This window comes from Cladophialophora carrionii (assembly GCF_000365165.1).
Source record: "Cladophialophora carrionii CBS 160.54 unplaced genomic scaffold supercont1.3, whole genome shotgun sequence".
In the NCBI taxonomy this organism is placed as follows: Eukaryota; Fungi; Ascomycota; class Eurotiomycetes; order Chaetothyriales; family Herpotrichiellaceae; genus Cladophialophora; species Cladophialophora carrionii.
Window position 1 is genome coordinate 582357 of NW_008481828.1, and position 13890 is coordinate 596246.

Here is a 13890-nt window from a genome sequence, read left to right on the forward strand (position 1 = left end):
AAGGCTTCTGGGATGTATCATACAGGAGAATAAACGAGTTCCGGACCTTCGCTCGGCTCGTCCCCTTCGCAGCAAGCTTGTGCGCCATCCCTGTGCTCTCTTTCTCATTTTCTCCTTCCGCGTACACCGCGCCTACTTCATGCCCGAAAGAGAATAACACCAAAGACCATATGCATGAGCCTTGTGTGAGAAAGCACGCCGAGGGTGCCGCTACCAGTGATGCCAGCGCTCCCATTCAGGGAGAGCGTCCTGAATGTCCCAGTACGTCAACCCGTCGCCGTACTCGTACTCACCCTGATACTCGTCCTCAGACTCGGACTCCAACAAGTCCCTATCATCAAGGACAACCTCCCCGGCATGCCCTACGACGTATCCCTCCCAGACGACGAGATTCTTGCGTGCTCGCGACAGACGCATCACGTCGTCTTGACCGACCCGCTGATCCACCAGTTTGAGTGTGTGCAGATTCCTGCCCAAAGCCTTGTTCTGTTTGAGGTCCGCGAACGCTAGCTTGCCCGTGATATTGCCTTTGGTCGGATAGTTGCCGATAATGCTGAGGGTGCGCAGACCCGGGCAATGTGTCAGAAAAGCCAGGACAGATTCGTCGGTCAACTTGGTCGTGGAGGTGAGTTTGGCGGTCTGGAGGTTCGGACATGCCATCGCGAGGCGCGTGATCGCTGCGTCCGTCAGATCGTGACCTTGGACATGTTTGTCGCAGCTAAAGGCCTCTAGCTTGTGGCAGAAGTCCTTTCCGCCGGCGGCGACGAGGTCGAGATGGTGGCTGCTTGGTGTAAGCGTGGTACCATTAGGCACGGTGCACTACGTGGCCGGAAAGGAGGCGGGCACTTACTCTTTGACGCTGAAGGATCTGGAGTTGGACGTGGCGCTGCCGAAGTGAAGGTGACGGAGGTCAGAGGGGAGCTTTGAGGGATGCCAGTCATCTGCAGACATAGGGACAGTCTTCGCCTTCGCCGGTTCTGCTGGCTGAGATTGCGGCTCTTGCTTCATCTTGCCGGTCTGTTCGTTGTCGACCTCCTCTAGCTTTGGTTGCTGGTTCTCTGTCATGTCCTGCTCTTGCCCGATCTCCTCCGCCTTCACCTTCGTCTCCTCGGAGAGCTTGTTCGACTGCTGCTGGAGGCTTTGGCTGTGCTGAGCTCGCTCGCGTCTTCTGGCTTTCTGGCGCTGTCGCTGGGCTCTACGCTTTTCTCTCCTCATTTCTTGTGAGAGACCTCGCGCCATGTCAACCGCGTCTTGGGGCAGGAACCGAATCTCAAGACTCGGGAGCAGAAGGGAGTCCAGGGAAATGACATTTGACGACTGAAGAAAGAAGTATGAGCAGGTACTGCCAAGAGTGTCCCAATAGCCGCTGTCGAAGAATCGAGTCTTCAACATCAGGCCTGTCACATGAGAGATTCACTTCACTTGGGTTCTGCACCGTGTTCTTCATGGAACTTACAGTCAGAAGGCCTGGCTCCGAATCCTTACAGCTTCGGCGGTCGCTGCGTTCACTGACCAGGCTCCCACCAGTCCAGATTTACCGACGTATCGGCCAGTGCCGCGTTCGCCCTGTAATTTGATACACCGTCCCGACATCGCTCGGTATCATTTGACCCGCTTAAACCCTCTGAGAGATCGAGTTCTTCAACATCCACATCGGCATCAAACCCTGGCCCAGACGCACCGTCTCCTCCTCTCCGCGCCGCGTAAACTTCGTGAAGAAGTCTCTAGCTATTCTGCCAGTTATCCAGCGCCGCCGCATCCGCGACGACCCACTGCGGTTGCGGTACCGGCGTCTGCGGCGTTCGCGTCTCTCCCGCTGAGGTGGCAGGCTGCGGTACCCCTGTGTCAACAACGTTGTTCGTAACACCATTAATGACGCCGTGCGCGCCATTGACACCTGCCTCCTCCCCAAAGACCACATCCTCCCCATCCGCAACCCTCAACGCCGCAAGCCCCCAGCCGAGTGCATCCAGCTCCCTCTGGAAAAAGTCCCGCTCGTCATCATCAATATCATGCAAATCATCCTCCTCTTCTGCCGCCTTTGCCTCTGTCCCTTTCTTGCCCTTACGCGTGACGTCGGGGTATCGCCGCTTCTGCCACCAGAACGTCAGGCCACGGAGTGCCCATTCTAAGGGTACAGCTTCGTCCACTTCGCCTTCCACGTTGGCATCGTGCATGCCTGCGAGCCATTCGTCGCGGAGCTCAGGGCGGCAGTGTAAATAAATGGCCGTGATGACGCGCATGTTGCTTTGGCGCCATTTGCGACCGCAATAGGGGACTTGCGATTTGAACAATTTTAGCACGTAGAGTCGCAATGTCGGGTCAGGGACGCGCAGCACGCGACGCAGAATCTGCGACGACTTAAACTGTACAAGGAAGAGGATGCGGTGCGATTTGCCGCGCGTGAGTTTCTGGAGAACTCGCAACAGGTGGATCGACGTTTGGAATTGGCGGAATGAAAAGGTTGTTATCGGAGTCTGAGGGATCGGACCCAGGGGGTTACCGAGCTCGTCGACCGAAGGGCGGCCTTGATCAGGGGGTTGTTGCTGTTGTACATCTTGAGTCTGTTCGTTGGGAGGTTGACCACCCGAGTTGGCCGTGGGTGAGCGTCTGTGGCGTGCAATGGGTGGCGGAACGGCTTCATCGCCGTCTGATGCTTCTGATCTCTCGTCCGGGCTAGTGGGTGAGAGCGGTGGGTGGTCTGAATGGACGTGGCAGTAGTGCCATACACTCAAGTCGTCGCGATCGTACTTGAATGACACGAGGTCCTCCAGGTTTTGATGGGCGAAGTACTTCAACGTCAGTTGCACGTAGTTTGAATCCAGAAGCAGTTGCGTCATGTACTCGAACTTCAAAACGTGGGAGACCTTGAACCACTTTAGCAGCAGAAATATGGCACCTGAGATGGCTTTCTGGCTGATCTCTCGGGAGCGGACATTGTCCAAATCTTCCAGCGTCATTTCGTTCGGTCGAGGAGGTGGTGGAGGGATAGGCAGGGTTTGGTTTTGAGCCATGTTCGAGTTCGACTTGGTACGATTGAGTCCGCCTGATTGCGCGGATTCTTGCGCGCCGCCATTTCGAACGGCAATGTCTTGTACGTTCGTGAGCATGACTTTCATCATGACGATGACCAAGGACTGCAAGTCGGGAAGAGCGTAGTGGAAGAAATCGTCAACGGCCAGCATGCGCGACCGTAGATCGGAGTCCTCCAGACCGTCGAGTCCTTGCTCCTCTTCGCTTTTCCCATCCTTCTCACCCTTCGCTGCGTCCTTGAAATCACCTTTCCAACCCCTTTCATACTTCAGGAACAAATCCCGTTCTTTCCAAAGCTGGCGCATCGCTCGCGTCATCCTCATACGACTGGCGAACAGCTCTCCGGCTTCAATGATTGAGAGCGGAACATCACTACCTTCCCATTTCTTGCCCACCATCATGTCTTGTATCTGCGTGGAGCCTTTTCCGCCGATGTTGTCACTGGTGCTATCAAGGGGGGGGTATAGAAACGGAAAATTCTGATTGGTTTGGTAATTCTGTTTCTTACCAGCTTTGCCACCGGGGCCAATGGGAGACGGAGGCGGAGAAGGTGCGGGTGTGGCGATGTGGACAGGTTGATGGAGGATTGATCTTGCGCCAGGCAGAGTTGAACTCGCGACATTGGAGACGTCGTTCCGCGAATTTGTTGTCAGCGGCGGAAGCATGGTCTTCTGCTCAAGCTCCAAGGGTATGATGTTAGGTGGAGGATTGTAGGCCGGGTATTTCGAGGTGATCTCTTGACGAAATGCGTGGTAATCCAGGGGAGACGCTGTGAGCTTCGGGTGCGCGGCATCCGCCGAGAAGGGATCCTCGCGCGGCTGAAGTATGCTTTTAATTTTTTCAAGGTGATTGGAAACATTCCCAAACAATAGGAGAATGGACTTCCAGAACAATTGCAGCGCATGCATGAGGGGTATATTATACGTTTCATCCCATCGTAATCGTGAAATCATGCCAACAAGGAAGACAAGAAAGCTGAGCTGTAAAGAAGATATGGACTGTCGGATAGCCTGTCCAGCAGCTGTATCCGTTCGGACCCTCGCCGACTCAATCAAGAGATAGAAGCAGGACAGGCACAGACTGAGTTCTCGGTAATCGTCCTCGCCGAAGGCTCCTTCGGAAGCGTCCTCGACATCGACGGACTGCGGAGAACGGACGGAGTCGGGCGCATGTGATGCCTGAATCAAACAGTTGTGGATTGGGGGAATGAGTAAAGCTTGCTGGACAATATCGGCCCCTTTATGCATCCACTCAATCTGGATGAGATTTGACCGCTCGTTATCTGCCTCGTTGTCGTCCTCAGTCGATGCCCCCTTCGTCTCTACGCCTGATGTTGTACCCCAGGTGCCCATTAGAATGTAATAAATGCAGGACAAGGCATCCACCCGTGGCGCATAGTCTCGATCTGCGAGGTCGTTGATCAAGCTTGAGGCAAATCTTTGCCGCTGGTCATCGCTCACAGCTGACCATTTTGAATCGTCTGAGATTCCTTCCGCTTGGCAGAATAGCGTCCATTTGGCTTCGAAAGCCTCCAAAGAAGCGAGCAGATACTGTCGGTCCTGGTCAAGCTCAGTGTAATGGAACCACTCATCGATTTCAGACTCAAAGTCTTCGGCGTCCTTATACTGGAACGAATATGGCGTTGCTTCCGATTTGGGGAACTGGCTGACCAGTTGCCTCAATTGAGGAAGGCTCAGCGAGTCTGTCGGATCTGAGGATGGCGGAGGAGCTGGCGGCGGTTGTGATGGAGGGGGTGGTGGTGCGGGTGTCGAAGTCTCCCGGCGGATACCCGGTCTTTTCGGGTTGGCATCGACCTCATCGACACTAATACTATCCATGATCAAGGAGGTGCGGTGACATGGGCCCCGTCTAGTCTAAAATTGAGGTATATGTCCAAGAAAAGGTGAGTGCCGGTGGAAGATGGAGAGTTGAAAGTCTGAAGTCGCGACTTGGGCATTTGCCAAGCTTCGACATGATTGGGTCGTTGCTGGCGTGTCTCTTCGTCGACGGCAGAGTCAAGCATTGGAAACTACAAGAAAATGAAAAGCGAAGTTGTTTGATTGTTCATTGCGGTTTTACGATTCCAGCACCACTGTGCGTAGCATTCATCTGCCGTAGCGGCGCCTTCTTGGGCCGCCGCAAACCGGCACCAGATGGCTCGATGGCTCGTAGCTTTTGCCCGTGGAGGGTTGTTACCTCATGTCTTCTCCAAGCTGACAGCCCTAACCTTCAAGCAGAGTCCTTGCCATGGCGTTCGACCCATTCCCGCGCTTGCGCCAGAAGTTCCTTCTTCATCCCAACGCCAACCTTGTCACTGGCTCTAGCATTCAGCCAGCTTGGATCAAGAGGACCACCACCGACTCTGACCAGATTGTTGTCACCACCCGGTGCTCGTCCTCTTCTTGCGTCCTTTTCATCCCCGGGCCTGATGAGCTCCGCTTCCTCCAATGCATAGACTTGGCGGCGGAGTCGAACTTCGATAGAGGAGAGTGTAGAGAAATATGTCTCAGCGGCTGTTGAAAACGCTGCTCGAGCGCTTGTGGCGTTTCGAAGAGCCGCCTCGTGCTTTTCACTCGACGGCGCATTTGAGAGAATGGCGATGGCATCGGATGCCGCTGAGAGCAGTGTAGAGACAGACCGATCAATGTCGTTCAATTCAGCAATGCGAGTTGCAGGTGTAAAGACCGGGACCTCGCCCTCGCCTCCTTTCGGTGACTCATCCTCCATATCGGCGTCTGGCATATTGGCGCAGATGTTGTACCCACTGTTTGCACATTGTCCGACACCAACTCAGCAGAGAAAGTCGTGAGGAGGAGTTCGTGGTGAAGCGACCTCGCTGCCTCAAAGACAGCACCTTACTGCCAGTGCTGTACATAGTAACTTAGCCGAAGACGCTAAGACAGGTAAAGCGGCGTATGGCATTCACGTCGTCGCCTTGCAGGTCAATCACTCTTCAGACAAACTTCATCTTCTTGTCTTCGTGCAACACCAGTTGTCGCAACTCTTGATATCGACTGGGTCGCTATTGTCAAGCTGTGCATGATCACACAGCCAAAATGTCGGCGCCCAGCCCAGCGCCACGAAGCGCAAGCACTGGTCCCAATGGCCCTCTTGTCAATGCCTCCACCGCGCCTCTGGTGAACGGCGTCGCCAGCGGATCTGGATCTGCATCATCAGCGCCTGCGCCTGCCACGACAGGAGCCTCCAGTGGCATGTCCCAGCAGAACCTCAACCAGATTGTGAGTGATCTGCTCTTTCATCCCCAGTGTTCTGCTTTCTCTTGAGGCCCAACTTCGGTGAGAGGAAACGAGTTGCGGTCGGCCACATTTCTAGCAAAGGAATCACAACTGAGAAAGATTTTGTGATGTCTTGGGCTCGGCGAGGTCTGGCCTGCGGATGAAGAATGTCTCAACAGTCCGCTTCCAATGTCTGTTGCCTTGGTCGAAGGTGCGGTACAAAAGGACTTTCCCTCGCTTTCCACGCCTGCCACAAAAGTGTGAATGAAAAATCGGGGCGACTTTGATCTCTTCTTTACCTCAACCAGTCGGGACCTCCACAAACCTCTGTCCTCTCCATCCATTCTTTGTCTTCAAAATGGGGGAGTGTTCGAAACTTCCTGAGGAGTCTCAACAAGCTGTTGAGCAGACGGCACCCTATGCACCAGTTGCTGCGATGGGTTCACCTCACCTCAGCGATGAGTCCACTGAGCAAGAAAGTGTCACTGGGGAAGAGGCCGTTCGGGATGATTCCAAAGCTCCGCCTACGTTTCAACTTGACGCATGTCTTTATCTGTATCAATCCTGTTGGCCTTGACTAACGTGTTCTCCCAGGTCATCGACTACCTTGCAAAGAAAGGATACCATCGCACCGAAGCCACTCTGCGCGCCGAGTCTTCCAACCAGGAAGTCCCCAAAGATGGAGAACTCCGACCGCAGCCTACGGGTCCGCCTCGATACTACGAGATGTTTCTTCGTCTCCGTGCCTGGACCGACGATGCTCTCGACATCTACAAACCCGAAATCAGACGCTTGCTGTGGCCGATCTTTGTCTACTCCTACCTCGACCTCGTCAAGCAATTTTACCCTAAGGAGGCGCAACGTCTGTTCCAGAAATTTGCCGAAGACTTTCGCAAGGAGCACGAATATGACTTGAGAGGTCTCGAACACATCACTCTGCCTGAGCACAGCGACCAGGACAAAGTCGCCAAAATCTACCGAGACAATAAGTATCGGCTGGCCCTTAGTAGTGCTGCGTACGTCTACTTCATGCAGTTCCTGGAGTCTCTTCCTCAACAAGGCTACAAGCTCTTCATCTCCATTGTCGAAAACAATATGGACCTCCGTCAGACCGACCGCGGCGCCGATGACCGTTTCAGCTTCGCGAGTGTGATTCAACGCGGCATAGACGGCCAAGACATGCCTGCCGAAGACGAAGGTATCCCTGGTCATCGACCTGGCAACGCCGTGTCCTCTACCGATCCAACCGTCGGCAACAACCTGGCAACTCTGAAACTCGGCAAACTGCCCATGGAGAAAGATGCTGAAGAAGACGTGCGGGGCGATCTGGAAGAACTCGACTTGAAGTGTCCTCCCGTGCCTGGCCAACCTACGTTAGTCCAAACCCACGAGCTCGTCAACATCAAACAAGAAGATGAAGACGAAGGACCCAGCCGCTCTGAGATCCCATACCCGCCAAGCACAGCCCGTGATGTGGCAATGGAAGTGCAGAAGATTCGCGAAAACCGTGATCGTCTCAAGATCGAGACGCGCACAGGTGGCATTGGACCTGGTCTGAGTGTGGTGATGTACACCTTCCACAATACCCACGACAGCATCAACTGCTTGGACTTCAGCGGCGACCAGAAGCTCGTGGCGGCCGGAACTTCTGAGTCCTACATTCGCGTCTGGACCTTGGATGGAAGTGCGCTTGGCCCAGCAGGACCGAACGGTCAGAAGCAGAATTCTCAGCGATTGATCGGTCATTCTGGACCCGTGTACACCGTCTCGTTCGCACCGGCGACAGTCAATCCCGCTGACGATAACCCTACTGAAGGTGCAACTGCCGATACGTCGCCCCAATGGCTGCTCTCCTCATCGGCCGACGCCTCAATCCGTCTGTGGTCTCTGCACGTCTGGCAATGCGTCGTGGTCTACAAAGGACACGTCGGTCCTTGCTGGAGTGTATCCTGGGGTCCTTTCGGCCACTACTTCGCCAGTGCAGGCCACGACAAGACCGCTCGCATCTGGCTTACCGACAAGATCCGACAAGTGAGAATCCTCGCCGGCCATGATGACGATGTCGATGTGATCGCCTGGCATCCCAACAGCGCGTACGTGTTCACCGCGAGCAGCGACAAGACGGTACGCATGTGGGCCCTCAACAACGGCAACCCGGTGAGAATGTTCACAGGCCACACTTCCATGATCACGGCATTGGCATGTTCGAAGAACGGCAAAATTCTAGCCAGCGCAGACGATACCGGCGTCATTCTTCTGTGGGATCTCGCCCCCGGCCGACTCCTCAAGAAGATGCGCGGCCACGGCAAGGGCGGTATCTGGTCTCTGAGCTGGTCTGCCGAATCGACGGTCTTGGTGTCAGGAGGGGCTGATTGCACAGTGCGGGCGTGGGATGTTGCCGGTCCGGCGAAAGAGGCCAGCGGGTCCAGTGCTGCAGGTGGCGCGGCGGGCGCAAAACCCACCGACGGCACCACGCAGGCAGGTTCTGAGGGTGGCGGTCCGAAATCCGCAACCGCCACTTCCGCACCATCCAACTTCAATCTCCAATCCGGCACGTCTTCTGGCTCTGCTGGTGTTGGTGTGGGCGGCGTTTCCGGCGTAGGCGTGGGAGGCATCGCAGGAGGCAAGCGTCGCGCCAAAGATGCGGTCGTCACCAGCGATCAGATCAGCGCGTTCCTCACAAAGCAGAGTCCCGTCTACACCGTCAAGTTCACCAACATGAACCTGGTCATCGCGGGAGGTGCATACTTGCCTGAACAAGCGAAATGAGACGTCACGTGAAGGCATGATCAAAGGCTGCTCTGTGGTCAGATTTAAGTGAAATGAATGGAAGTGAGGTTCTTCTTCAGCTTTAGCAAGGACACAAACAAAAGGCACGGGTGGCGTGGAGACTGGCATCATGGCTTATGGGTATGATTCGGAGCCTGGAGCCTGGAGCTTGGAGCTAGGCGTTTGGGGGATGGAGCTTGCACTTGGACTTGGACTTGGACTCGGACTCGGACTGGGCTGGACTGGACTGGACTTGGGCTCGGACTGAGACTGAGACTCGGACTTGACCATCACCTTCACCATGACCTGTGCGCAGGTTAGCAAGCAGGCAGGAAGCACGCCACGCCACGCCACGCCACGCCACGTCAACCAACCATGGGCTGATTCGGTACCCGGTACCCGGTACTCTGTACTATGTATGGTATTCAAAGGACAAGCAAGGGAGAATGAATGAAAGAATGAAAGAAATGTGATGAAGCTTCCGCCTTTCGCCTTCTGCCTTTTGGCTTCTGCCTCTGCACTTCAAGGTGTAATTGCATTCAAAGACAAAGTATTCCGTACCTTGCCAGCACTCGCCGCTGACGCCGTTCTGGTGCAGAGCCTAGAATTCGGTCGATAAGGAAAAGCGTAAGACGGAGCAGTAACGAAAACGACCATTCCCTCCCACCTGCCTTGGCTAGTAAGTGTCGTGCATAGAGTACCTGATCCTATCAGTCCTGTCCAAACCAGTCAGTACACTTGGATCAGCATCCTCGTCGACATTGTTCATCCCTCATCTACATACATGCTCAGTACTGTATGTAGCTTGCCATACGTTCAACAACGCCCACCTGTTCCATCATCGTGCCCCGGGTTACCGTACAGACGTACCTATATAACTGTTTTCATCGATTGGTATCGCTGCACCCCCCGCTACAACTCCTAGCGCTCATTCCGCAAAAGACTCCCCCTATCGATAGCCCTCGCGTGAGTGCTTGGGAATAACCCCGGCGCAGGACTTCCCTGTCTACTCCTCGTTCCTCGGCCGCCATGTCCATGTCCATCCAGTCCCGGACTACCCGGCGGCTGCACGCTGGATCCTCTTGTCTGAACCCCACGATTGCGCTTCAACTGGCGATTCTCCTCCTCCAACTTCTTGAGCAGGATGTCTCTTGATTTGCGTTCCAGCTCTGACTGTTCGATCTTGGCGAGATGTTGATCCGTGGCTTTCTCGAAATTCATCTGCTTGAGGCGCCGTTTCTCGTCGCTCGCTTGCTTCGCCAGGACGGCCGTCTCCTTTTCCAGGTCGGTAACCTGGCCGGCCAATTCGGTGGCCCTGTTGGATGCGTTTTGGTATTGAGAGCGCGTGAACTCGAAATCTTTCCGGGTGTTCTCGAGTGACTTTTCCAGATAAGTCGTCTTCGCCAGGAGTGTACGCGCTTCTTCTCTGGCCGTCTCTAATGCCGCCGCGTCACCTCCGCCAGCTTTGATTTCCTCGCGTATGGCAGTAAGCTCTTTTTGCAATTCTGCATTCTTCTGCTTCAGGGTTGCATTTTCCTCCAGCGTTCTTTCATGTCGCGATTTGTTGTTCTCGATGGTCTTTTGAAGTTTGGTCTTTTCCCTGTCTAGTTCGTGGCATTTCGTCATTCGTTTTTCATATCGTCGTTGGAGACTTGCATGATCCCGTTGCCATTCCGTCAATTGCTCCTTGACGCGGTCTCTATCTTGCTCTACCGTTCGACGAGCTTGTTGTTCTGCTGCGAGATCTGCCTGAAGTTTTCTGACCTGCTCTTCCAGCTGCGTAAGTTTGCTGTTTGGTTCATGCGCGCTACTGCTGAGCTCAACTGAGTCGCGAAGGGGCGTGATGCGTTGTCGTTTGTTTAATGCCGGGAGCACACCATCAACATCTAGCAATCGCTTTCTGCCTGAAGGCGTGTCTGCACGGGACACGGGAGTCCTCGATCGAGCTGCGCCGTCTCTGGGAGTTTCCGGCCTTGTGGTTGTCCTGCTAGGCTTCATGCTCGGAGTTTCGTCCAGCTCTGTCAACTCCAACAGAGGGGTCTCCAAAGTGAACAATGTCCCAAAATCTGGCGACACAGCGGCCTTCCCCACGATTCTGGCAATCTCTGCAATCTTGCGTTCGGGGCTTTTCCTCACGCCCTTCTGAAGATCCGAAAAATCCATAGGTCGGCCTTCCGGCACGTCTGAGTCCAGCTGAATGACGAACGGCTTACCCCCGAGGTTGGGTAAGGCGCTGTATGTATAGCGAACCAATGCCTTCAGCCTCATCGGCGACGGCAAGCTTTTGGGAAGACAACGATCTACATGCTCAGAGGAGTTGGCTACCAGCAAATGAAGGACCGGCATGAGTCTGGGTGGACTGTGGAACTGGGCGCGTATGCGAGCCACCTGAGGATCCTGAGCATCAAAGGAGGCATCAAAAGCGATCATTAGGCACGGCCTGCTGCGAAGATCAACTTCGTGCGTGGACCAAGTACTGACAAGTTCAACCGAGAAGTCCGTATTCAGTCGATCCGTAGCGGGTGACTTCGACCTCGCTATGCGATCCTGCCGCCTGACAACGACGTGCTTCATTTTCAGGTATTGCTCGAGAAGGTCTTGGATTTGTCCCTCTCGGGACATAATGACAATTGAAACGCCGACGAGGTGGAGAAAGTCGACGAGGTATCCGAGAAACAGGAACTTCGTGCCTGCATAGTTCGCATAAGCGGCATGTTCTTGCGAGTTGACCGAGTACTGGGTCGAGAATCCTGGCAGTCCCAGATCCATGTGTGTTACTGTGTCGTGTAGACGCTGTATCATGTCATTCATCTCGTTCCGTTCGTGTGTTCGATTTGGAGAGCCATGCGCCGAGCCAATTGATTCATGCCTGCTGAGGAATTTTTTGATGGACTTCTCCTTGGCTTTGATGATGTCGGCGTATGTTGACTGTATCTTTCCCTCACATGGCAGTGTGAAAACATATTCATTCGGCCCGAGGATAGGTAGGCTGGGCTGGACCAAGCCGGCAATCTGAGCTACATCGCGCTCATTCTCAATCGACTGCTGACTTGAGCTTGTCTTGGAGTTCGAAGACGAAGGTTCTCCATTGGAAGACGGCTCCTCGTCCTCTATCGACTCTTGGATAGGAAGTGCGCTCCCTCCCAAAGCCGTGTCGTAAATGGTAGCTTGAGGAGCTATAGTCGGACCAATTGCTGGCTCGGCCGTGCTCGTGATTGAGTCGATGTCCATGGTGTATGTGACCTGCACGACGTCAGATTCAATGCTGTTGACGACAATTTCGTCTCCAAACGAGGAATTGGAAGAAGCCGAGGGCCGGCGGAGGGAACTCGGACTGCAAAACAGAGGCGTATATCTGGCTGGCGTTCCGTCAGTTGAGCGATAAGAGCTGTTGTTGAACCGAGTGGATGACCGGGCGGTTTGACTGCGCGGCTTGTTATGAGTTGGGCGGCCGACCTGGAGGTCTACCGCGGAGATGATGGGGGAATTTTGCAATGGCGACTTGCTTGGGGATTCGGCAGGTGACGACTGGCTGCCGATGAGATGTGGAGAGGGTGCCAGGGGCGATGACTGTTCCCTGGTTGGGTTGAGAGAGTCGTAGAGAGTGCTTGGGACGTACTCCGGGCCAGTAGACAGAGATGAGCTGGGAATGCCTAGAGTAGCTGGTTGAGGGTGGGTGGGTGGCTTCCTCCTGCTCTGTACTGGTGACGACTCGTACTTGATACTGCTGGTGGAGTTGTGCAGCTGGCTGCTGTGGAGGGACTCGTAGTCCTCGAGATTTACGGTAGCCCTAGGGATGTCGACAAAGAGGTGTGCTGGCTGGAATGGTTCTTGTTGTGTTTCGGCTATTTCTAAAGAAGAGGAAGGCAGATCCGGGGTCCTCTGTTCTTCGCTAGCGGCGGAAGCATTTGACACGGAAGTAGAAGCAGCTTCTTCTTCTTCTTCTTCTTCCTCGCCCTGTCGTTCAGACTGGCTTGACGAGTTCGGCAACACGCGAGTAACTCTTGCTCTTGTCTTTGCAGGCCGCTCTACAGCGCTTCCATGGGATAGACGACCACGCTTGCGTTTCTTCCTCTTCTCGGCCTTCCAATCGTCGATGACTCTGTTGTCAATCTCTTCCCAGACCTGCAATGACGATCAGCCAAGGTATGTATCCAGCAAAGCTTCCAGCGATGCGTACCCACTGCGGCGCCCAAAGTTCTCGTGTCGTGGGGTGCCTCTTCCACAGAACAAGATACTCGGTACGGTTATTGCTCCGGCGGTTTATGCGCTCTTCCAGGATCTTCTCAACAGGCCAACAGCCTTCGCCAGCTTCCTTGAACTCTCCACCGAGGGCTTGCTGTTCGTCCCAGGGTACGTCCCGCCACGGCGAGTAGATTGCGCTTTTGCGTCTGGTGTGCTTGTATTCTGCGATCCCAGGCTGCTTAGGCACCGGATTCGTCATTATCTTCCCCAAGGGTAGTCGCAGGTACCGCGGGAAGGCATGGTCATCTGTATATGCATGGCGAACGCAAGGGACCTGAGAGAAGGATACACAGGGCAAGTCGTCAACTAAATGGGTAGCTTGTTTATGCGCCGACGCATCGAAGCGGGCCCTTTGAGGGCAACTTAGCCGAGCGGCTTCAAGCGGCAACCCCGAAGATATCCCGATGAGACTGTGGAGAGTGTCACGTGACTGGATAGTGACTGCGACTGACCTGAGGAGGCTCGGGCACTGAACAAGGATAATTTAACACCATTAACGGTACTTTGTCATGTACGCTGACAGAAAGACTCCGGCTATATCGAGTGCACGCGAGCAAAAAGAAGTCGTGGGACTAACACAAACGTAGCGACTTAGCTCAAGGCTGTG

The 13890-nt window shown here is 54.6% G+C and overlaps 5 protein-coding genes across 5 annotated transcripts; 1 reads left to right on the forward strand and 4 right to left on the reverse strand.

The window, feature by feature from the left end:
• Positions 1 to 210: 210 nt before the first annotated feature.
• Positions 211 to 1239, reverse strand: G647_03596 (uncharacterized protein; the record flags this gene model as incomplete). The annotated part of the gene is made up of 2 exons (XM_008727941.1): positions 211 to 781; positions 851 to 1239. The coding sequence occupies 2 exons, from the start codon at positions 1237 to 1239 to the stop codon at positions 211 to 213; spliced, it is 960 nt and encodes a 319-aa protein (XP_008726163.1).
• A 485-nt stretch (positions 1240 to 1724) lies between these two features.
• G647_03597 (uncharacterized protein) lies at positions 1725 to 4871 on the reverse strand (the record flags this gene model as incomplete). Its single annotated transcript, XM_008727942.1, has 1 exon — positions 1725 to 4871. The coding sequence occupies one exon, from the start codon at positions 4869 to 4871 to the stop codon at positions 1725 to 1727; it is 3147 nt and encodes a 1048-aa protein (XP_008726164.1).
• A 391-nt stretch (positions 4872 to 5262) lies between these two features.
• On the reverse strand, positions 5263 to 5775 carry G647_03598 (uncharacterized protein; the record flags this gene model as incomplete). Its single annotated transcript, XM_008727943.1, has 1 exon — positions 5263 to 5775. One exon carries the CDS (start codon positions 5773 to 5775, stop codon positions 5263 to 5265), a length of 513 nt encoding a protein of 170 aa, XP_008726165.1.
• Positions 5776 to 6812: 1037 nt separating this feature from the next.
• G647_03599 (uncharacterized protein) lies at positions 6813 to 9038 on the forward strand (the record flags this gene model as incomplete). Its single annotated transcript, XM_008727944.1, has 1 exon — positions 6813 to 9038. One exon carries the CDS (start codon positions 6813 to 6815, stop codon positions 9036 to 9038), a length of 2226 nt encoding a protein of 741 aa, XP_008726166.1.
• Positions 9039 to 9959: 921 nt separating this feature from the next.
• Positions 9960 to 13482, reverse strand: G647_03600 (uncharacterized protein; the record flags this gene model as incomplete). The annotated part of the gene is made up of 2 exons (XM_008727945.1): positions 9960 to 13163; positions 13219 to 13482. The coding sequence occupies 2 exons, from the start codon at positions 13480 to 13482 to the stop codon at positions 9960 to 9962; spliced, it is 3468 nt and encodes a 1155-aa protein (XP_008726167.1).
• Positions 13483 to 13890: the final 408 nt, after the last annotated feature.